Source organism: Oryzias latipes, chromosome 6 (assembly GCF_053564925.1).
Source record: "Oryzias latipes strain Hd-rR chromosome 6, Olatipes_Hd-rR_3.1".
Lineage (NCBI taxonomy): Eukaryota > Metazoa > Chordata > Actinopteri > Beloniformes > Adrianichthyidae > Oryzias > Oryzias latipes.
Genome location: NC_136242.1, coordinates 27,848,865 through 27,872,332, shown reverse-complemented (window position 1 = coordinate 27,872,332; position 23,468 = coordinate 27,848,865). Strand labels below are relative to the sequence as shown.

General features: G+C 39.9%; 1 protein-coding gene across 3 annotated transcripts in view; it reads left to right on the top strand.

Moving 5' to 3' along the window:
* hydin (HYDIN axonemal central pair apparatus protein) overlaps positions 1-23,468 on the top strand; it is an 86,470-nt gene that overhangs the window by 19,934 nt on the left and 43,068 nt on the right. For all 3 annotated transcript variants that reach the window (XM_023955964.2, XM_078948935.1, XM_078948936.1), the window contains exons 8-24: positions 1,758-1,959; positions 2,149-2,341; positions 2,726-2,825; positions 4,129-4,247; positions 4,488-4,711; positions 4,870-4,937; positions 5,062-5,294; positions 5,637-5,737; positions 6,869-7,004; positions 8,282-8,446; positions 8,573-8,725; positions 11,447-11,685; positions 11,779-12,073; positions 12,178-12,321; positions 12,916-13,059; positions 13,169-13,261; positions 13,390-13,610. In XM_023955964.2, the coding sequence (XP_023811732.1) occupies positions 1,758-1,959; positions 2,149-2,341; positions 2,726-2,825; positions 4,129-4,247; positions 4,488-4,711; positions 4,870-4,937; positions 5,062-5,294; positions 5,637-5,737; positions 6,869-7,004; positions 8,282-8,446; positions 8,573-8,725; positions 11,447-11,685; positions 11,779-12,073; positions 12,178-12,321; positions 12,916-13,059; positions 13,169-13,261; positions 13,390-13,610 (2,830 nt within the window). The remainder of the gene's footprint in view (positions 1-1,757; positions 1,960-2,148; positions 2,342-2,725; positions 2,826-4,128; positions 4,248-4,487; positions 4,712-4,869; positions 4,938-5,061; positions 5,295-5,636; positions 5,738-6,868; positions 7,005-8,281; positions 8,447-8,572; positions 8,726-11,446; positions 11,686-11,778; positions 12,074-12,177; positions 12,322-12,915; positions 13,060-13,168; positions 13,262-13,389; positions 13,611-23,468) is intronic.

The following is a 23,468-nucleotide window of genomic DNA, read 5'->3' as shown; positions in this document are numbered from 1 at the left end:
ACTTCACTCACAGTAGGGAATACTTGGTCCGTTTGAACGCGAGGGGCTCAATTGGACGGAAAAATGTGAGAAAAAAAGTAAATGATGGCAAACATTCATAGTTGTTTTTGGCTGTGAAAGCACTACAGTTGCAGTGAAATAAAAAAAAACATTTTGGTTCATTGAGTTGAGCTGCACTCTAACAAGAAAACCCACCATGTCTCTTTGATCTTAGTTTTTATTTCTAGTCATTGTTGACCCAGTTTTCTGTGATTGCCCAACACTGGAAATATCTTGTATCAGTGAAATGACTCACCAAAAAGGTAAATAGAGATTAGTTAGAGACTATATCCAAAGTTGGTGCTTTGAATTAAGAGTTTTGCTTGTATTGGCTTCTAAAATGAAAAAGTGTTCACAGTTTTTTTCCCTTTTAGATGGAATTTTATTTCAATGCAGGTAAACAAATATGAGCAATCAAAGCAGAAGTGAAGATTTCTTGCAGGGCAAAGCTTCAGTTCTTCTGATTTGAATGTAAACAAACACTTGTCACATTTGCATGTGCCCTTATTGTTAGTGGCTTTGTTGAAAACCATGTTTTGCATCTTATTTTTGCTTCTGGTTCCTGCTGCTCTCAGTCTCCCTGTTGGAGTGAGCTCATTTGGGGATGCTACTGTAGTATTGCTGCCCCTGTGTCATCCTTTAATTGCTGAATAGCTTCTAGAAAACCTTGTGGTTTCAAAATTCGAAGTAAAAGAGCAGAACTCCCAAACTTTGACTGTTAGATTCCACAGTCTATCCGCAGCATGAAGCCACAGGCTGTCAGGCAATAACTCTAAAAAGTCATCAAAAAAGTGATCGCTGAAAACATCAAAACAGTTTAACATTATGGATGATTAAATGCCACAAAGTCCTAATTTCTAGCTGTAGTCAGTCACTTTAAGGCTTTTTCATCATTTATTTCAACTTCAATTACTGAACAGAATTTTCTGTTAGGTGTCATAAATACAAATATTTTATTTTTATGTTGCTAGTTAGTGTGTTTTTGTGTGTGAATAACTGTATCTTGTTATTGTAAGATAGATAGAGAATTCTGAACATAATAGGCCGCATTTATTTAAAGACTCTGAGGTATATAGGCTTTATGTTCTCTGTATGCTCTTTGTTTTGTATTTTTAAAGAACATTGCCTTAAATTTTATTTCTAAGGTCTAAACTGACTAAACCTCTCCTACTGACATTTTTTTATCTACTCCATGATAAAAAAAACTTGAACCTGCTCCTAATCTATAAGTCGTGCTCCCTTTCCAAGTAGTTCCTTGAAAACACTTGACATAATTTTTCTACTTTTACATCCTTTTAACCAACTTTAGTTTATCTGTCAAAGTCCCAACTTTCAAAGCTCTTATTTCTATAAGCCTAACACTCCAGCCTTTCCCCATTTGCATGTCTTCCTCTTCTTCCACCTACAGCATTTGGTCGTTGTAAACCCTGGCCACAACCAATTCCGTATAAAAGTTCTGTTTATGATTCGCATTTTTGATTTGGCTTTGATTCTGCATACGATTCCCTTCCTGACACAATCCTCAGCATTTACCCAGATTTGGGACCAGCACACAATTGCACTGGAACATGCCCTTTTGTGGTTACCCGCTTAATAATATGGACAAAACCTGCCGCATTACACAAATGAAAAATGATGATGCTATAATGGCAAACGTGTGAAAAAAGTTACGGATACCCCTGTTCTGAACTTCTATGATATTTTGACCTTCTGTTCAGGTGAGGATGTGTTCATCAGCCTGTGTGGATCCTGTGAGGAACTGGACATTCACCTGGAACCTGAGTGTGTCACGCTGAAGAGGACTTACATTGGTCTGACAAATGTTCACACAGTATCGCTGACTAACAGCAGCGACACTACTCTTCAGTACTGTTGGACCATGTGGCCCATCCAGGAAGTGGAGGAGCAGAGTTTGCCAGGGTATACATGCAGACCCAAAGCATTTTTGATGAGTTAAACTTGGACTGTAAAAACTCCCTGTATGTTTCTGCTCGTGCTTGTATCAGACAGGACACCCTGCTGTGTTGTGATTCCATTTATCTGTTTATTTATTTTAATCAAAGGATGCAATGGCAAAAATAGCTCAGGGTTTTATCACCTCTTCTCTAGGAAAAACTCAGTGCTCCTGCAGGAGGAGAAGGAGGAGGAGTCGAAGGGCCAGAGGCTTTTTGAATGCGAGTCTAGCTCCACAGCGGCCCACCACTATTCGGTGCAATCCGGAGCCCTGCAGGAGAATGGGAGCCAAGCTGCAGAGAACCATCTCCTAAGCTTTACATTCGGCTGCATTGCTGTGACGCCTTTGGTGTGTTCATGTTTTACAGGCTTTATTTACAATGTTCATGTTTTTCACCAATGCAGATTAATTTGACTATAAGCAAAAATAATACAATTTATTGTTCTTTATTTTTTCAGAAAATGTTTTTTTTTTTTAGAATTTAATAAGAATAAAAGTAAAAATGAAAACTTCTTAGGTTTAAAAGATTAGTGCAGACAATTAAAAAAGTGGACCATTCAAATGTATGGATCTCTTGATGCATAAAGAAGTCTCAAAGCAATGATGTCGAAAGTTGTGTCTTCACATCCCTCACCTATAAATTTCTTTGAGATAATTTCAATAATTTTACCATGTTTACATTATTTGTTTTTTTAAGCTACAATTAATTGTTTTTATATATTTGTGGTTCAGAAGGGTGAGATATGGCCAAACACCACTGCACAGTTCAGCATCGTCTTTAAACCAGAGGAAGCCAAAATCTACCAACACACCGTGTACTGTGATGTGACAGGTCAGTGTGCAGCCAGGAGTGAGACAAACACACATTTAGAAAAATGGAAGTTAATATACTCATAATGTAAATATATATTTGCTTTTGGGCAAGAGCTGATTTTGGCGCTCTATGGGGTTCTGATCCTGTACCACTTGTTTTTAGGCTTTATGCTGTCTCTGAAAATCAGTTAAAAGGGTGGATGGCTTAAATTTTTGGCCAGCCTTTTTGGCTTGGTTCTTCATACTGACAAAAACTGTTTTTCAACCTCTTGCACATATTGGGCTTTTCTAGCAGTTGGCCTTCCCTGCTGCAAATCAATATATTTGGTTTTCTCATCTTCTTTCACCCTGAGGGTTACTGGTCCACACTCATGCCAGCCAGCAAACTGTGTGTGGTTCTTAGAAGACTCATCCTCTAACATGCAGTTTCCCTCTTTTACGTCACTACTCAATCTACCGTAATCAAAAATTGGTTGGTGTACTTTCACTTTAGTAGTAAGAACTAACCACTTGAGCACTTTTTGGTGTAATATTTGGTTTTGAAAATAGTACAGAGAAAACTTAGACGTATAATGTGGGCATGGAGGAAGCTCGTATCACACCATGTTTGTGTGGTCTGTTCCCATCCCATCCCATCCCAGGGAAAAGTGAAAGGCCGTTGATGAATTTGCATGTGTCCTTTATGTGAGTCTTTCGAAACGTAGGGGAGATTTACATTAATTTCCATGTTTTCCAAAGCAGGTAATGTACTGACCCACTTCTGTGGCTGGACCTCTGTTCTCCGCCTCCTTGTTTTCTTGAAAGCTTGAGAAACCAATTTATAAAGGCCTTCATGGCTTTCATTGTGTAAAGATGAGATTTGTGGGAGTTTATTGCTGACAAAATTAATGTTATGATGCTCTGTGGAACAGTCTCAAGAAAGAATTGAGCTTCTGTAGTGATTTAAACTGGAATCAACTGATGATATACATTTTTAACCAGCAACATCTTTTACAAAATAGCATTTTACATACTTGGTATTTAATTATTTATTTACACTATTATTACTTGATTTATTAATCCAATTAGTATATTCACATTTTAAAATGACTGTAGTTTTGCATTAACATTTCTCTTTATTCAGTTTTACTATAATTAATTCAAATATGTTATTAATTTTAACATTTAGGCTCAATAAACCTAAAATCATTGTCATGTTTTGTTCTTTTAGAGTGATTTGTCAAAACTCCTAATTACAAACGTCTCTCTTTACTTATATATTTGATTACCAGGCGAAAACACTGTTTTGAATGTGTCATATGTGTGTCTGTCTGTTTTTTTAGGTCGTGAATCGAATCTACCACTCACAATCACAGGGGAAGGCCTCGGACCTGAACTGGAACTTAGCTATAGCCTGATGGACATGAACAATGTTTTTATAGGCGACAAAGACCAATATGACGTAAGACTTCTTAACCTGAGATAATAATGTAATCAATATGGTTCTTTAATGGCTTGACCAGAATGCACAATAAAGTTAATGAACATATTTTACTTGGGATAACTTTCTTCTCCAATGACCGAAAATCCAAACTAACCCCAAAAATGTCCAAATCAATCTCACATGCATCTACAGGGACTATTTAGTATTGTGAAGAAGACACTCTCATGGAAGAAAAAACGTCTTCTTATTCTCCCTCAGGTGCAGATGTCAAATGTAGGGTTCATTGAAGCTCTTTTCAGGTTTTCAGTGCCTGACACCACATTTGGACGCTGCTTCTCCATTAGTCCGGTGGAGGGTGTTGTTCCTCCTGGAGCCTCCCAAAATGTAAAAGTCACCTTCCAGAGCAGCAACTTGGGGACATTCTCAGAGGACTTGCTACTAAACGTAAATGGACAGCCTCACCCTCATACCTTGACCTTCAGGTGAGCTAAGCTTTTAGGTGCACCAATATAAACAAAGGCATCAGCTGTCACAGTGGTGACATTGGCAAAATGGATGCCTCACAGAATATTTAATTTACAGTTCTTGGATTTTGTTTTTAGCCTGTTTTGTGCATTCATGTCTTTTGGTTTTCTTTCAGGGGTTGTGTTATCGGACCAACATTCCACTTCAATGTGTTTGAGCTTAATTTCGGAGATGTAGCGTTTGGTAAATTTGAATTCACATCGCCACATGAGACGTGCTTGCATGGCAATATTTACACACACAAAAAAAAAAATCCAAGAGAACAAATTTTGCTTCTTTTTGTTTTATTTTTCAACAAACGTTCCAGGTTTCCCAGCTACATTGACATGTACCCTTTTCAACACATCCTTTGTGCCAATGAATTTCTCTCTGCGTGTCCTGGGGGATGGGTCGGGCTCCCAAAGTGTAAGCAGTTCCAGCCAAGTGTCCAATTTGTCACATAAGAACTGGAAAGGCCATGCTGCTCGTGTCCGGCCAGTGGAGTTTACCATCATACCTGCTGCTGGTTCTGTGAGGGCCATGTCTGATGTCAACATTAAGGTATAATTAATGCACACAGCAATTGAAAATTATTTTCAGATTAATTCACAAACTGACAACAAAATGTACGAAAAAAACAAAGGCAACAGAAGTAATCATCTGATGAAAAGATGCATAATTCAGTTCATTATTGTTTGTTTTTTTAAAATTGTCTATGCATACATGTAATTTAGTCAAAGTTTCAACATTAACTTCCATTTGTTTTTTTGTGTTAATTAGGTAAGTTAATGAAGCCCAAACACCTACAAGTGACATTCGCCAATCCTCTCCAGAACAGTGTGCCACATACAAACTTCCATTTTCTATCATGTGACAGCGTCATGTGTTTGTTCCACTCACCAGGTGACACTTTGCTCGAACACGGTGAAGGTTTACCGCCTGGCTCTTGTGGTGGATGTTGAAGGTGTTGGACAGGAAATCATGACTCTGCCCATCAATGCCAGGTTGGACACGAAAGTGAACATGACATTAAATGTGCTTGAATGCAACTCCTTTCAATTATTACTTTTCTCCTCAAAATGCCCAAAAAGTTTGCACATTAACATTATTAGGTCAGTCTTTCAGTTCATCCGTCTGTCATGCACCAGATCTTATTCTTGCTGAATCAAGTGAAAGCCATGGCGCAGGAGAAGGAGCAGTCGATGTGACCTTGTGCATAATGCCAAACCCCTGTTTCCCCTAATATGTGATGCATCATCACTTCGTAGGCTAATTAGTGGGTGTACATATTAAAGATGTTCAGTGTAAATGTGACTTATAGTGTAAAATACTATAGAATAGAGTTGTCTTGTCCAGTGGAGAGAAACTACATGAAGTCAGTTCTTGTTTGAAAAGAGTGTTGAGAATATGAAAAATGTTTTGACTAATGACTGGAAAAAGTGTGAAGTAATGACAATTGACAAGATAAACAAAACTTAAACATTGCATGACTATGACAAGGGAAAAACAAAAACTATGACAAAACCAGAGTCTTAAAAACACTGTAGGATAGTTAACTAACAGAAAGCATGAATGGGTGATTAGCAAATGAAACCAAGTAGCACTGAGGCGGGAAAAACACGAGTCTGAAAACAGAATATAACTTGAACAAAGAAAGTATCACTCGACCGATGAAGCTAAGTTGTTAAGCACCAATCCTCTCAGTTCTGCCCTTTTTTGTGTGCATATGTACCAGGAAGGTTAATTAAAGTTGTCCTAAATACTGAAATGGTTACGGAATGTTTTTAACACCCAACTGTTTATTTCTGCTGTAACATTTTACACTTAAATAAACGGAGACTACCTTGCTTGTGTAGTGGCTCCAGTTTTATTAGGCTTCAATATTTTTGTTTTTTGCAATGATTATTTGGTGCAACCTTTGTTAGTACACAATGATGACTGAAGAAGAACAAAATGTATTGTTTCCTTTGTAAATCATTGACTAAAAACTGAACCCCACTAATATTAATGCAGCAGGGAAGGCTCAGAGTTAAAGCAGAGAAATGAACTGAAGTTAAAAAAGATTACTTCTCCAGATGTATGCACGAGTCTTTTCCTCTTTCTCTCTCTAATTTATACTTTCTTCTCTTTTACAGGTGTGCTGTGCCTGAAATTGTAGTACAGCCTCCAGTTCTAGACTTCCAAAGGTGCTTCCTCCGTCACCCGTACAAGCGACAAATACGGCTGATTAACCCCAGTCATCTACCCGCCTGCTATGAAATTCTAGACCAGGTTAAGTTGATCACCTCAACAAACTTATTATGATCTATATAAGAAAGTCAGTTTTTGTGTCAGCAGTTGTGTCAAAAAAAGGAACTTAATTTTACAAAACTGAATCACAACTAAGCATTTCTAGAAGAAAGGAAAGGTAAGGAAAAAATCTAAACTTTATATATTAAATCATAAGGAAATACACTGATAGGTGATTAATGAAGAAGAAACAGCTACTAATCAAACCCAGAGGAGATTACACAAAAGACGACCTTAAAATTCAACATTGATCAAGATTTGTTGTTCACCTTTCAGCATATCCCTTCAGCTTTCAGTGGTTTGGCAGGGATTTTTAAACAGGATGCTCTTCTTGAGACATTCTTGTTTGTTTTGTCCATGCTGGGGACCGGCACAGGGGGAGCCAGACTGAAGTGCTAGTCCTGCATTTAACCAACTGAGCTATCCAGCTAACTAGCCTTTTGTATTGTCTTTTCTTAATTCAGACTGGACATTTTTCACCATTTAAAAATACAATCCATGTTTAAATGAATAAATGTGCATTTAACTACGTTTCCAGGCTAAATAAAATAGATTTTCTTTATGAATTACCTGTCACTTCCTGCGTCAACTTAAACAGAATTCACCTCAGTGGGAGAATCTGACTTTGTTGTAAGAGTAAAAAGAAATTTAAACTACTTCTCCTAGAGTTTAGATTATTTTTAACTGGAATTCATTTGTACCTAATATGAAAGGGGATTGAAGTATTCAGACAGGTGATGAAGAAGCTGTTATTATCAGAAAACTGCACAGGATAAAGGAAAAGAAGGAACGTGTGCTCTATGTGAGCAGTAAGGCCAAAGTAAAGGTTCATATTTTTAATAAAACAGCTATGCCAAGAGACAATATTGGGTTCAGGAAAGCTCTAGCTTGGAGGAGCTTCAGTGTGTCTGTCTACCAAGAAGATTGAAAAACACTCCAACAAAAGGTCCACCGGGTTTGTAGGATTAATTCTACAACACTGCTGCCAAATTGGTTAATTAATTTTTAAGTTCAGGGTCTGAAATGTTATGCCTGCAAGACATTTGCACAATATTCAGAGAAATATATCATGTCTTAAATCCTATACACTTTTTTTTGTAAATTTATGATAAAAAAACTTGACATGGGCACAGCCTTTATCAAGAATCTGAACAGCTTTAAAGATTCTCCGTGTTTTTTAACTGTTAGATATATATTTGTGTTTATTTTTTTGCTGTCCAAGAGTCCAATGATTGTCCATTTTATTTTCCTGTTTTCAGAAGCTTGACGAAGACTTCTCAGTGTTTTTTAGCAGCCCTGCACCCAAAGGACTTCTTCTTCCAGGCAGCTCAGCAGACCTTCCTGTCCTCCTGCAGGCTCAGGCTATCGGGGAGCTGCATCACACTCTGCGTATTGCCATTTTTGGCAGTCCCCAGCAACCACTTGTTAGTAGATTCAACTTCTGCACTTAAAGTTCAGACTGCACACTTGCATTCAGATGGTGTAATTATGTGCAGAACTGATGAGCAAATCTTGCATTAGTATTCCTCTTCTTTCGTGTTGGATTCTAGGAGGTGCTACTGTCATGCTTTGGGCAGGGACCTGTGGTTCATCTTCAAAACACACAGATCCACTTTGGCAGAATTGCAGTTCTGAAAGATGTTGCTAGACCGCTGCAACTGTTCAATCAGTCTCCTATTCCCGCCCACTTCACTGTTCGAATGGTAAGAACAAAAAGAAACTAAATCATTGAGAAATGGCTGCAGAAATACAAACAATCAATATAGAATAACAGAAAATCAAATGTAAACTTTATAAATACAACAAAGAAATAACAAAACTTGATTTACACAAATCTCATCTGCCAAATCTCCTTCATTCACCTGCTTATTTTTCATTAAAACTGTCTATTTTCTTCTCCTTCTGCCAGTAGCTCACCTCACTCTGGTTGGATATGTGATTAATGCTTTGTTAGCCCAGAGTAATTAGTTATCGTTCCATTTTAATCTTTCCCCAGGTGGTTTACCCTCCTCAGACTTGGGCTCTGTGCCATTTTAAACCAGTCAGATGGTGACATTTTGCCAATGCAGAAATGCAGAAGGGAAACAACTTTAAAAACTGATTAGATGAAAAATGAAGTTCAGTTTTCCATGTTTGATGTAAAATGTTAAAGTCAGTTAGTATGTGTTAGGTTTGCAGGAAAATATAGATATCAGATTAAATGTCTTTGTTTTTGATTATTGATATAGATTTATTAAAGCTAATTCCAATTGAAATAAAAATGATGATGGATGCTGTTTCCAGTTCTGTGCTCTTAGTTTTGTTATAAAAGTGATGAACCGTCCTCCTGCTTTTGAGCTCTTTTTAAATTGCCATTAGTATAAAAGGTTTTGTGCTAAAGCAAAAATGAAAAATTAAAGTAGAAATGTAAAGTAAATAGCATATATTTTTTACAATGAATTAGAATTAGAATAGACGTCTTTGACTTTGAAGTAATTAAGATTAAAGAAAGTTTCAATTAAACTTCAAAGGGCTAGTGGGTGAACTTTACATTTCCAAAAATGAGGAAAGACAAATTGTCCACAGTTTTCATGACAAAACAGAAAGGGAGATTTTTTTCACCTTGTGTACATTGTGTTGAAATTAAGTCATGTCATCTGGACTTAAAGTCTTCGTTGTTTGGGTCTTTCAGTCAACCCATGTACCTTGGAAAAAGAATACTAAATTTAGCCACAAAGATAAAAGATGTTTTAAGCCGAACTACAGAAATATATGTTGAAGACTGCAAATGTGTTCATTTAATTGCTATTGTTTTTATGTATCTCATTTAGCCAGTGAAAACGCAATGCCAAATGCACACACACAAATTAAAATGCACAGGGGCAGACCTTGCAAAATTTGTGTGACCCTGCACTCTCCTCTGAAGCAGTGTCGAGGGAAGGAGTTTCTTTCCTGCATTCTCAGGCGTCGATCGATGCAGATTCTCTTAGAATTACGTTGCATCTTCCAGACAAAGAGCCACATCAGTCGAACAGCTGACAGGGGATTATGGGAGTTTTGCAGAAAGCTATCATGCTGAGTTGTTGTTAAAGTGTTTTTCTTTGAGAGCAACTGGATCAGTAATGTAGCCCAGAAAAATATCCTTACAACCAGAGCTGGATAGGAGTGTAGAGTTGCACTGTTGAAGTTTTATCTGAGAGAGTATTCCTGCTTCGAAAGATAATTCTGTTATTTTTCATTGTGTGAAAGTTACCAAGCAAAACACATATACAAAAGGAAAGAAGACAGTAATGTCTGGCCACACAGGATAGATTTAGATAATTACAGTAAGGAATATATTGCTGTGCGTGTTCATGATGGAGCGCAGAGCCCGTGCTTGAGTTCTGAACTATTCTGACTCATGCTGCATTCAATCAATCCTAATCAAGCTGAGGGATGCTGCGGGTTCAATGTAATCATTGAGATTCTGCACCTCTTACTCATCACCCTGGGGAGTCAATCCCCCTCTCTCTTTTTTCTGACCCCACCCACTCCCATCAACCTCCTCCTATACTGCCTCCACAAGCTCCTTCTCACGATCACACAAACCGCAGGACAGAGATCGGTGCCTCCCAGAGTCGATCGCTGTTTAAGTGCCGAGTTTAAACACGACAATGAAACAAAACGGTAAAATCATTTTTCTTCCTTTTCCAGCTCAGTGCCACAATAAAGAGGTCCGGTGCCGTGTTTGAGCGTTTCTCCATATATCAACGCACTACTGTGTTGTTCTACAGGCTTCACTGCGTCTATGGGAAGCTCATTTTCAGAATCCCATTTAAAAGTTTATGTTCCAGCTATCCATCAGCCCAAACGCTGTATAGAACATTGATTGTGATCTGGACCACTGCTTGGTCAGATGTATATACAGCACAGGGAGCAAAATAAAGACTCAACATGGGATGTACTACTGTTTTTCTCCTCAAACCGGAGTTTTATTCAAGGAGCCGTGATTCAAAAAGCAGCAAAAATAAGAAATTTTTCTGCAATTGTTTTGGAGAATAATTAAAAAAAATTTAATACTTTTTCTAATACTAACAAATTATTTAAATATTTCACGGATCTTAACATTGCATGTCTGAAGATCCCTCTCATCACATTACCCTGTTCATATTATTGATACTTTCTGTCTTAGTTACAGCAGACAGAGAGCCATGGGTCTGCTTCAGCCTCTTAGATCTTATGTTGCACAGAGGTTTGATGTGGTTATGTTGTCATTCGATACACGCTTAAACCCTCAAAGTCCAGCTATGGCTGCAGTCTCAGGGTTTGTGCAGTACAGTTTAAGGAAAGTGTCTCCTCAAGGGAGGTGTTTTAATGCATCACATTTCAGACACGCCAGGATCTACTGGAACACTCCTGTCTCCAACAAAAACTCATCTGGACTACTGTTTTTTGTTTTTCCTCAGAACCATCGAGGGTCATTTTGGAGGGTTGAACCCAGTGAGGGTGAAGTGCCAGCAGAGAGCCAGCTGGTGCTGAAGGTGGTGGCTCACCTGAAGGACACTCTTCAGTTCCAGGACAAGTTGAAAGTTTCTATCCAGGACAGTCAGACTCTAATCGTCAGTGTTTCAGCCACAGGCACTGGCACTACGATTGTCAGCAACAGACCGTTAGGCCCAAACCTTGACCTCGGCACATTCTTCAGGTAGAGAATGTCCCAGGCTGGTCAATCTGTTTAAAAACTGTTGGTGTTACAATCCATGTCATGTGGTGTTCTTTCCTCATCATGTCTTGTTAGCCATGGGTTGTGCCAGTACCACTTTAAGTTGACCAACCAAGGCCAGCGGGTTCATCGAATGTACTGGAAGATTGACAGCAGCCCTCCCTCTAAAAGACATAAAGAAAAGAGCTTACCAGAGAAATCGTTCCTGCCCCCCATCTCAACTACCAGGCAGAGAGATACTCTTAGCTATGGGTCTTCACTCCCCTCCAGCAGAGAGAAACCAATGTTTAGCCTTAGCCCGTCTCGTGTTGAGCTTTTTCCTGGCTGCTCAGCTGACATGGTACTGACAGCAACCTCAGACTCTCCCCAGGTGACGTAGTTGTCTTGAATGCATGCACCTGAATAAAATGAAGGTCTACGTTTCTTCACTACGGCTTTTATGTGATTGTGGAATGTGTCTTCTTGTCTTTCCAGGTTGTGCGTGAGCGTCTGGTGTGTCATGGCATTATTGGTCGGCAGGGCTCTCAGGAGATCATCATGACTGTAGATCTTACCTGTCGTTTTGTTGCCCCCGTTCTGAGTATTCCAACAAAGAAGTTGAATTTCTTTATGAAGAAGGTAGGACCCTTCTACCTTACCCTTGTAGCTTCTGTTTTAGCTTCTATGACTGATTGGATCTACCTAATCCAGGTATTAGACAGTGTTTAGGGAAACATCTAAGCAACATCTAAAGCAACAGAGACAGTGGCGCTCTGACCCACAGTTACCTGTCTGTGGTTTAGACCATAGGTCAGGCAACTTGCTGAAACAGTAACTGCTCTCTACAGTAGGGAATAATAGTCTGAAAAAGCTGGCTTCTGCAAATATATGACCAAATGTCCAAGTAAAATCCCACATTGACACAAAAACACCTGATGTTTTGTCATTGCAGAGTTGAGTGTTTTTTTGATTGAGAACCTTCATCATTATGTTTACGTTCGTTTTTCTTAGTTATTTTTTCTTCCAACAAGTCAACTCTCCATCCAATCAACTATTCCTGTAATATAAGAGCTGCTTAGTGATAAGGTTTACACACACCGCTTCTGTACTTTTCCTTGGTTTCGTTTTTCAATCTCAGCAAAGTTAGTTAAATCTACCTGATTTATAAAGGGAGAGCTTTCAGCGTGTCTCTACTTTAGCTACAGTAGTAACAGGCTTGTACTTCTCTTGTAGGTCAAAGGGGAGAAGCTGCCTCTTCTTTTTGAGAAGCTGCTCCTGAAGAATGTGTCATCTTTGTCTTTGTCCATTGAGCTCAAACTTGGAGAACCTTTCTTTCTGTGTGATGCCTCTGGAGAACAAAGCTCAGCTACAAAAAAGGTGAACTTCTACTCATGTAAAGTTTATAATTTTATTTTAGTTTTAGTTTTAGGAGTTTGCATGCTTAGGCAGTTTTGCACTAACCGGCACATGTTTGTTTTTTGTTTAGTCATTAGTGTTGGGTGATGGGAAACAGGCTGAATTATGGGTATGTTTCAATCCAAGTTTCTGTCAGGATCGACAGTCACGTGTTGTGGATGAGGTAAGTAGTGTACTTTCCTTTAAAATTGACAGTGAACACCCCAGCACACGTCACCATGTCATGCTAAAAAGTTTTACTTTCAGTGAAATCACACAAATGTTTGTCTTTTTTTTTTACATTATTATCAGTATCTTGACATAATTTACTTGGGACATCCTCAACAAGATGTGGTGGAGTTGCATGCAGAGGTCCACTTCCCCAACCTCCACTTCTCCTCCACTATGGTTGATTTTGGTTGCGTGTTCAACGGCACAGAGACTCACAAAGTACTCACTGTCACCAACTGTTCTCTGCTTCCTGTGTCGTATCACTGGGCTTTTCTGGACAACCACGAACAACCAAAGATCAGGTACATTTACACCAGAATTCATGTCAAGTCCCTACATTACACAGCTTTGCTGTCACAAGAAAGACGTGGTTGCAGAGTGTATGATTACATTTGCTGTAAAAAGAGCTTAGATTAAATAAAAAGCAGTTTTTTGTGCAAACTTATGTGGATAGTCTCTTTTGCATATTTACATGTATGTAAAAACATGAGTGTTGGATCATAAACCCCAATGAAGAAACAAGAAGAGACCAAATCTAGAAATTACACAGACTGACTATAAGTATAATATTTGTCTTCATAAATATCTGTTTTTTTTGTGGGAAACAACATTAAAAAAAAGTCATCATTTAGTTAAACAGTTTCTTCCCACTGCCCCACCCTGCATGTTTTACATGTTTCTCTTCTCCAGCACACCTAGTTTAAATGACTGTGCTCTTATCAGGCTTCTGCAGAGCTCAATGAAGGGCTCACCAGTCAGAACAGCAATTGATAGTTGCTTTTCTATCAGAGCCACTATTGATTCTGGTTACTTTTCTGACCTCAGGTTATTGAAGCTAATTGGTTTAATTCTACAGATGAGGATTTACTGAATTATTTATTCTATTAGAATAGAAAATGAACATGAGTGTAACAGATTAAAAAAGGTTGGTAAGGTAGAAGGCTGCCACGCAGGAATCCAGGGTTCCCGGAGGGGAATGAACAATGGTACTGGGGGCAGTTACCATATCAAAGGCCTTGGGCAAGACCCTTAACGCTGCTACCTCCCGAGTGCGGTTCGGCGGCCCCCAGGGGATGGGTCAAATACAGAGAAGAATTTCCCCCATTGTGGGATAAATAAAGTACCAATTATTATTATTATTATTATTATTATTATTATTATTAACTAATGCTGTGATCTCTCTGCAAGTTACAGAGAAAATGTGTGATTTTCTTTGTTAATAAAAATGACATGCAATATGGTAGGCTTTTGCACCACAAGAAATAAATGACGATTTATCGTATTTCGGGCAGATACTCGCTGCAGTGTTTTTTCAGGTAAATACCCTAGGGCGGTTCAGTTAATTAACTCACCTGCTCAGCGTCCTATTTAAGCCAGGTGCGCAGTTGTTCATTCTTTCTTACCTTCAGCGCTCATTCTTCGCCGGTCTCCGAGCCCGCGGGTCTCCTTCTCTTTCGGCGTCTTGCCGTGTTCCCCCGTCCTTGGGAAGGATGATCCCCATCTTTCTGGTGTGGGGTTTTGGTTTCGCCGCGTCTGCTCTCCTTAATTTCTCCTCCGATCCGCGGGCGGCTGACGATCCGCGGGCGGCTGCCGGCGCACAGCGCATTCGTTTCGCCGCGGTCGCGTGCATCTGCAGGGGGTGTGCTTTCCGCAATGTTCGGGATGTCCGTGCCCCCCGATCAGGAGTAGTCGGGTCTTCTCGTCTGCCGTGGTCACCCCAATTATCCACGGTGAGCGTCGCGCGGTACTTTTCCCGTGTAGTTTTCTATGGCTGCGTCTCACTTCCTGTTTACTTCGGTGACGTCACGCCCCTAAGGACCCTGGGAATTGTAGTTTTTTTTTCCGGGTCCTTCATGATGCACTTCTGATTCTTTTTCTGCTGCGTAGTTCTGCGTCGTCCGGTTGTTTTATTTTATTTATTTTTTTCAGGGGTTGTGGGGTCCTTTCTGTGGTTGTGAAGGCTGGCAGGCCTCGTTTGGACAGGTTTCTCATGCTGGCTGAATTTATCGTGGCTTTTAGCATTTGTTTTCTATTGCTGTTTTGTTCTTTGGGAGCTGTGTGTAAATCTTGATTGTCTTTAATTTGATGCTGGCTTTATTATTATGGCGGTTCTTCTGTTTGTTTTCTTCGTTGTTGTAGCTGCTGGTTAGTTGGAATGTGAATCAGTGTCTCTTGGACCCGTCTCTGCTCTATGGACATTTTCCCTTATGATTGGTCTCTCTTATGCAGCGTCTATGGCTCATTTTATTCACTCTGCGATCCTCATTCATTGCCCCCGCACGTTCTGCTCCACCTGTTTTTCCCCGCTCTGTGTACCCCAGTGGGTCATGCCCTGGCTTCAGGGACTTGCGTCGGCCGCATTAGTGAGTGTGTCAGTCTCGTCGCGGCCTCGTTTTCTCGGCTGGACAGTTAATTTGTTATTCTCTCTCTAGTTTGGTTGGAGGTTTGTGGGGGCTATGTGATGGATTCTTCCGGGGCATCGTTTTCAAGCTGCCACTAAGGGTGGCCCCTAGGAAGTGTTCAGGTTGATGTGACTTGATCTGGACCTGCTAGCGCCTCGCAGTTAATCTTCTGGGCATCAGTGGCCTGGTTCCCCATGCGCCTTCAGGATTGGTATATATTTTCTTCAGCTCCCCATGCTGTCTCCACGAATTTCCTCCGAACGCGATATAAGGCTGAGGATGACTGTCACTGATGGTCTCACTGTTCTGCCTCTATGCCTCTCAGTGGCGTCTCTTGGCCTTCAGTTGGCGCTCGAGGTGTTGGTCGGTTTACCTTTCCGTTGTCGTGGCAGTCCTCATAAAATCGACTTTATCGCCCTGTACTGGATATTTGTCGGCGATGGGTGCCCTTCATTTTGCATGTTATTGATTGTTTCTTGGTGGCCAACTTTACTCTGTATCCCTGGTCTTTTGAATCTCTGTGAAAAAACTTTATTTTCAAAATTGGGTTTCCACGTTATCTATAATGTATGGTCCTCCACCCGTCCGGATTTATTTTTCTTCTATAGATTTGGGTGGTTCATTGATGCTTGTCTCTCCCCATTATGTCATCTCTGGCTTTTGTGCAGCATGTCGTTTCTTCGAATTTTGGTTGGATATGATTCGTCAATGATTGGGCCACCTGACGTTTGCTGTAGCTTTGGTCCTATGGTCATCCGTTCATCTTGTGTTCTTGTTCTGGGTAGTTCGATCCTGGGCCACGTGTTCCTGTTCTGGATTTTCGTGTTTTGCGTTTGATCTTTCCCTCTTTATGCCTGAAGTGGTTTTGTGATACCTGTTGTGTCTTCAGGCTCCCTCCACTTGTTCTCCTGAGTCTGCGCCTTCTGGTTTGGGGGAAAAGGATTTAAGAAGAGTGGTTTGTGTTTGTCCGGCCGCCGGAATCTACAGCTCTGTTGGTTTTTAAGGGTTGTCCGGTTATTTCATCCTTGGAGATTATATTAAAGCTGATTCAATATTGAATGATAGTATTGTCATCGGTTGACTTGGTTAATGTTTAAATAACACCTTGAGCAACTTCTACCCTGACCGTAGGAAATATATCACTTGCGCTCTCAAGCTTAGTTCAAGAGTTAAATCTTGTGTCCACAAGTCAGTCTTCCATCTGCCTTGTTTAAGCAGATGACACTCTGCTAGATGCATCCCCATTTAGAGGCTTGTTATACTCCGCCTCTAAATGCTTAAGGTTCAGTCTAGCAAAAAATACTATCAAAACCTATGATCCCTCATGGCTCTCAAGTTCTCTTTTGCAGTATCCAGACGCCATTGGCTAATTAAAAATTTGAGAATCACTAATATCAAATCAAAGCATCAAATCCAGCCGAGCTGTAATCCTTTGCTACGTGGGATGTTGACCTTCCTCATCTACAAATCTCCTTGGCTACTCTTCCCATCACCTGCTCCTCGATGGCCTCCTGAAGGTGCGTCCCTCTGAAACTGTCAAAGGTTACTTTTCTCATCATTGGAGTATATAAAAATTGGTGTTAAGATTTCGTGCAGGTTATATATTTCACTATCATTTCACTGTTGGAATTTGTGATTATGGGGGTTTCTAGGGTGCGATAAATCCACAATGGGTCTTTACCTTTACTATCTACTAAATTTCACTTTCTCAGATTTGTTGTTTCTTTTTAAAAGCACTGTTATTTAATTTATCTCAATCATTTTTGAAACTGATCAGTTTCTGGGTTATTTATATATTCTTGTCAAGACTAATACTGCTTTGTTTTTATCTATGCATCGCATCCTGAGCCTGCGAACCCCTACGCCCCGATCAGCTTCTCCGTTTCCAGGAAATGATGTCACCCATGCATTCCTTGATCTGGTGCTGCAACGATGACTGCTCGACGTACCTATTGCTGCACTGAAAGTGACGGGGCGTTGGACCTCCTCTGCATTCCAATGACACTTCTGACTGAATTAATTAATCAATGTCAACCGCAGAATGAATGTAAATTCTTCGATTATAGATGTTAAAAGAAAATTATAGCCAGGTGGAAGCCTCAAAAATTTAGGTTGCTCTAAGTTGTATCATAGTTTGCGCGGTGCTCGGATCTGGTTCTTAAGCTCATTTGTTTGTAGTATGCCAATGAAGCATAGTAAATATGGGCGTTGAACTCGTTCTTAATATTGGGATGGAACCTCATTTATATGGATGTTCCTTGAGCGCTTATAATTGGTATGCCAAATGGAGAAAATTATGGCTATTAAGCTCGTTCGTGGTACTGTCGTTGGGAGCTTCGAAATAACGGATGTTACTTAAGCGCGTGTATATATAGTTGCCAAAATGGTAGAGTTTATGGTCATCAAAGTTGTTCTTAGTTTAATAGAAGTTTGAATAATGGCTGTTAAGCATGTCATACGCCATCGGAAGCTTTGGATTGGATGTTAAGTTAGTGTATCATACGGGTTGTTTGGCGGTTTAAATTATAGTTTAGCACAGCGTTTTGCGGAAGTGAGCTTACGTTCTAAGATCAGTTTATGTTGGCTCCCCTTTTATTTCTTTCCCTCTCTCTTTCAGATAGTATGTTCCTCTAGTGGTTTCCACGAACAGGAGCGACCCTACGGTCAATGGTGCCGGGTCACACATAGCAGATCCACTAGATAGCATGTCCCCTTCGTGGCGCTGTACTCGAACGGGGCGGCCCAACGGTCAATGGTGCCGGGTCACACATAGCAGATCCACTAGATAGCATGTCCCCTTCGTGGCGCTGTACTCGAACGGGGGCGGCCCAACGGTCAATGGTGCCGGGTCACACATAGCAAATCCACTAGATAGCATGTTCCCTTCGTGGCGCTGTACTCGAATGGGGGCGGCCCAACGGTCAATGGTGCCGGGTCACACATAGTAGATCCACTAGTTAGCATGTTCCCTTCGTGGCGCTGTACTCGAATGGGGGCGGCCCAAACGGTCAATGGTGCCGGGTCACACATAGCAGATCCACTAGATAGCATGTTCCCTTCGTGGCGCTGTACTCGAACGGGGGCGGCCCAAACGGTCAATGGTGCCGGGTCACACATAGCAGATCCACTAGATAGCATGTTCCCTTCGTGGCGCTGTACTCGAACGGGGGCGGCCCAAACGGTCAATGGTGCCGGGTCACACATAGCAGTCATACTGGGAAATGAAATGAAAATGGAATGCTGCCGAAAACACACCCCATTTTATTACACACTGATTTTACATTCACATTTTCTCTTCTTCTGGATGATTTTAGTGTTGGGGGTTTTGTTACCCGAAAGTTTTATGGAATTTTATGGAAGTTTTATGGAATTGAACGCCTTATGCCAAACGGAAATATGTGAATGCCAACTTAAAGAATGTGGAAAAATGTCAAATAAATATTTCTTACTGCAAGAGTTGTCTGACTGAAATGACGATTTATCGTATTTCGGGCAGATACTCGCTGCAGTGTTTTTTCAGGTAAATACCCTAGGGCGGTTCAGTTAATTAACTCACCTGCTCAGCGTCCTATTTAAGCCAGGTGCGCAGTTGTTCATTCTTTCTTACCTTCAGCGCTCATTCTTCGCCCCACCCTCCTCCCCGGCTTCCACCTGTGGGCTCCGTAAAGGGGGGTTTTGTTACCCGAAAGTTTTATGGAATTTTATGGAAGTTTTATGGAATTGAACGGAGCCTTATGCCAAACGGAAATATGTGAATGCCAACTTAAAGAATGTGGAAAAATGTCAAATAAATATTTCTTACTGCAAGAGTTGTCTGACTGAAACATTTTTATTTCTATCATGATTAATGACATGGTACTCTTGAGTCTGAAACCTTAGTGCCTTTAAGGAATATTAGATTACAGAACAAAGATGAAATGTAATCGTTTTTTTCAGACTTCAGTGTACAGTAAACCCTTGTTTATCGCGGGGGTTACGTTCCAAAAAGAACCCGTGATAGGCAAAATCCGTGAAGTAGAAAGTTAAGAAACCTCTATTTTTTTAACAATTATTATACAATTAAATACTCTGTTAAACATTGAAAAGAAAGAACAAACCATTTTACAGGCTCAAACATTTGTTTCACAAATCAAAGTACTTTAAAAACATTTTTTTTCAACAAATAACTTCTGTACTGTACTGTCAAATAATAATTTTAATCATGATCAATGTGAACAGAAGGCTTCAAATCGCGGAGATTAGCCCCACCCACCGCGACCCGAAGAATTGGATTAAACGGGAGAAAATTTAAAATGATCATGAAAAAAATACAAAGTACAAACGGACAAATAGTGGTTCAGGTGTATTTCAATGCTCTTCAGTCTGAGAAGCTGCAGTGTTTTCTCCTTCTCAAGCCCGCGGTGCAGCTGTGTTTGTTCAGGAGAAGAACATAGTGATTGACAGTTGTTGTCGCTCTTTTTCTATGGGTTTTAGAGAAACTTGAAATTGCAAGATGATTTGCATGTACGTAATTTGGAAAGCTGATTTACGTACGTGTACATATTAAACAGCAACATTATTGACGTGCAGGTAGAGAAGAAGCGGAGTGACTTTTTTAGCCAATCAGAATGCAGAACACAATGCACGATGCAAATCCGTGAAGTAGCGAAACCGTGAAAAGTAAACCGTGATATAGCAAGGGATCACTGTATATCAGTAGTGCAAAATTTCCACATCGTCTAAAGGCTTCGTCTTTATTTAAGCCAATCTCAATTCACTCCAGTATGAAATAGCTTAAATTCTCAACAGAAAGGAACATCTAGTCGGGTTTTAAAGACATTTTTCCAATGGTTACATTTAATATCTAAGCAAATCCACTGGTGGGTTTACATTCTGAACCTAACCCTATGATTTTGTGCTCAAACAAAAGTATGGCAGTGGCTCAGGTGGTTGAGCAGGTCGCCCAACAATCGAATGATTGTTCAAACTCCACTCTCCCCAGTCAAATGTCATTGTGTCCGTGCCTCCAGTGTGGCTCCACTGGTGTGTGAATGGGTCTGAATGTCCTGGTGAGGGTCAGAGGCGCTGTAGGCGTGTACTTGTCTACGGTTTACCCAAGCTATTAATGCAGCTTACCATCACCGGGTATGAATGAGGAGTGAATGAATAATGTACACATATTGTAAACTTTGAGCGTCTGGAAAGGTGCAGAAAAATCCAATCAACTATCATTATCATTATGTACACTGTAGTCAAGTCGTGAACAGTTCTCCGGGGGTTTTTACACCTCTTGGCAAAATATTTCTTTTGTCTGATAGAGACTTTCAAAGGATTTTTAGCTGTTTCTTGTTATTTTTCTATTTCTTCTTTTATGTTCACAAACTGAATTTGCAGAATCTACAATGTTTTTCCCGTAAGTCTGCTTCTGCTGTGGCATTTATGATACTACATGTTTGCTTGTTTTTGGCATTTCCTTTATATATATGCCCTTAGTTACTAAAGATTTGTTGTCAAAAAGTTTTGTATCTTTTGAAAACAATCAGTACTGCATAAAAGACAATAATTTTGTGCCATGTTTTATGCTTTAATGCTTTTTATTACATTTTCTTGTTTTTTGCTCTTTATTAATTAAGCCTGTGGTTTAGAATTTGGGTTTTTCTGCTCTGCTTCCTGTGCCATCAGGCCAGGTCAACCAGCAGTTTTGGTTTCAGCTACCGGTTAGCTCTGGATGTATTTATTCAGTGTCAATGTTTCCATCAGATCTGTTTGTCTTCACTCTTAACTTTAGTCATGATTCAAATTTCTGTCACATTTAAATTTTGCTAATTGTTAAGTTATGTTCTTTTTTCTTTGCAGAAATATCAGTTTAGCCAACTTACCTCTGCTAAAATCTTTCACCTTCACATAAAGTAATCGTGTATGTCGGTCAGTATTGATTTAGACTTAAACTGGTTTGCATTGTTCATCTCTGAACACATTCATAAAGAAGTTAAGATAATGTACAAAGATTCAAATGAAGCTGTTTGTTCTTAGTGTTGTAGCTGTACACAACTGAAGGGTGTTTATTCTCTTATTATGTGCCTTCAGACATGCTGTTACGGACCTGCAGCAAAAACAACATTGGAATACTGAGTAGGCAAAGCTCAGCGACAAGAGCAGCGAAGCTCTCTGCCATGCATTAAAACTGCCCACTGGGATGCTTCAGTACTGTAGCCATACATTTAACCCGGGGAATTGAAAGCCAGATCCATTATAAATTCTCTGGGGACGACACATTTACTGATTGTGGGCTTTATAAACTTTGCAGTGTTTCTCATTTGCGCCTTCTCTTTGGCTCGTCTGAATGAACTGTGAATACTCCAGCAGTCTGACCATGGCCCTGAACCAAATAACAGCAATAGCTCTGCAAGATTTGTCATCCTCAATCAGCTTTTTTCTCTGACTCCTTCATCCATTGGTGCTTTTTTCTTTTTTGTCTCTCTTTCTGATTCCAGGATTTTACACAGCTTATTTGTCCTCTTTCCTTCTCCAGTCTTTTCTATCTCTGCGCTCCCCTGCTGGTGCTTCTCCTTTCTTTGTAATCCCAATCAACCTCCTCTCTATCTTCAGCCTCTCCCACTTAAAGATTGTGACCTCTCCTAACAATCTTCCTCATAGGACATCATGCTAATTAAATGGAGACCTCACCCTGTGTTCAGACAGTTCTGTCACACAAAATCTTCACTATCTGGCTTTGTTCAGCTAAATACATCCCTATTGTTAATTATACCAAAATTTTTGGAGATGGGGTTTTCAGTAAAGTAATGGTTTTTTTTGTATTTTTAGATAGTGGAAAAGACTCCATGTAGATACTTCAGCACCACCCCCTAGCTTTGGGATTACAGCTATATTGACTGATCTGTGTGTGAAAAACCTGCAGATGTCACAGAGTTTAAAGCTAAAGCCAGAGGGAGGAGTTCAACTGAAAAAAAAAGACTTTCCAATAACAATCTGCTCACACTTTTCAATAGATCCTCAAAGCCTGTTGGGGGAAACGTCAAACTGCAAAGATGGAAATAAGCTGAGTGTAACCAATGATCAAAGTTTCATATGTGACTCATGGGAAATACATGTATAAGAGAGATTTCGTCACATACATTCAACATTTAGATCATACATAAACACTGGCAGTTCTACACTAACCTACTCCCTGGGCGAGCAACTCCCCCCCCCCCCCCCCCCATTTAATTCATTCAATTTAAAGTACCCTTTTAAATAATATTTATACAATATTTTTTTTTTTGGGACAGATGTATTGTCTAGCTAGCAAGTTCCCCACTTTGCCCAACAATAGTTGGATAGGCTCCAGCATTCCCTTGACCCTGAACAGGACCAGGAGGGTTCAGAAAAGAGATGCATGAATGTTCTTTTTCTTGTTTGTTGAGTTCTGATATCTTTTTCTGTCAGTAACTCTTGATAATATATTCACACTTGGGTTCTGTTTTTAATTAACAAGCTGCTTTTGATCTGTCCTTATCCTCTTCCATTTTGTATAACCACATAAAATGCTAATTCCCTTCTATCTCTTCTTCCTGGAAAACCTCATTGAATAAAGGAAATGTGAAGGAAGGATTTGAAGATTTAGGGAAAGGAGATTTCTTGGATTTAGAGAATTATTCATGTCTTCATCAGTCTGTCAGATCAAACTGTGCCTTTACAAAGATCGGCACATTAGGTTAAGGAATGATGGCATGGTCAGTCTGACCGTGGTCAAAATAACGATCAAGGAACAATTGTATT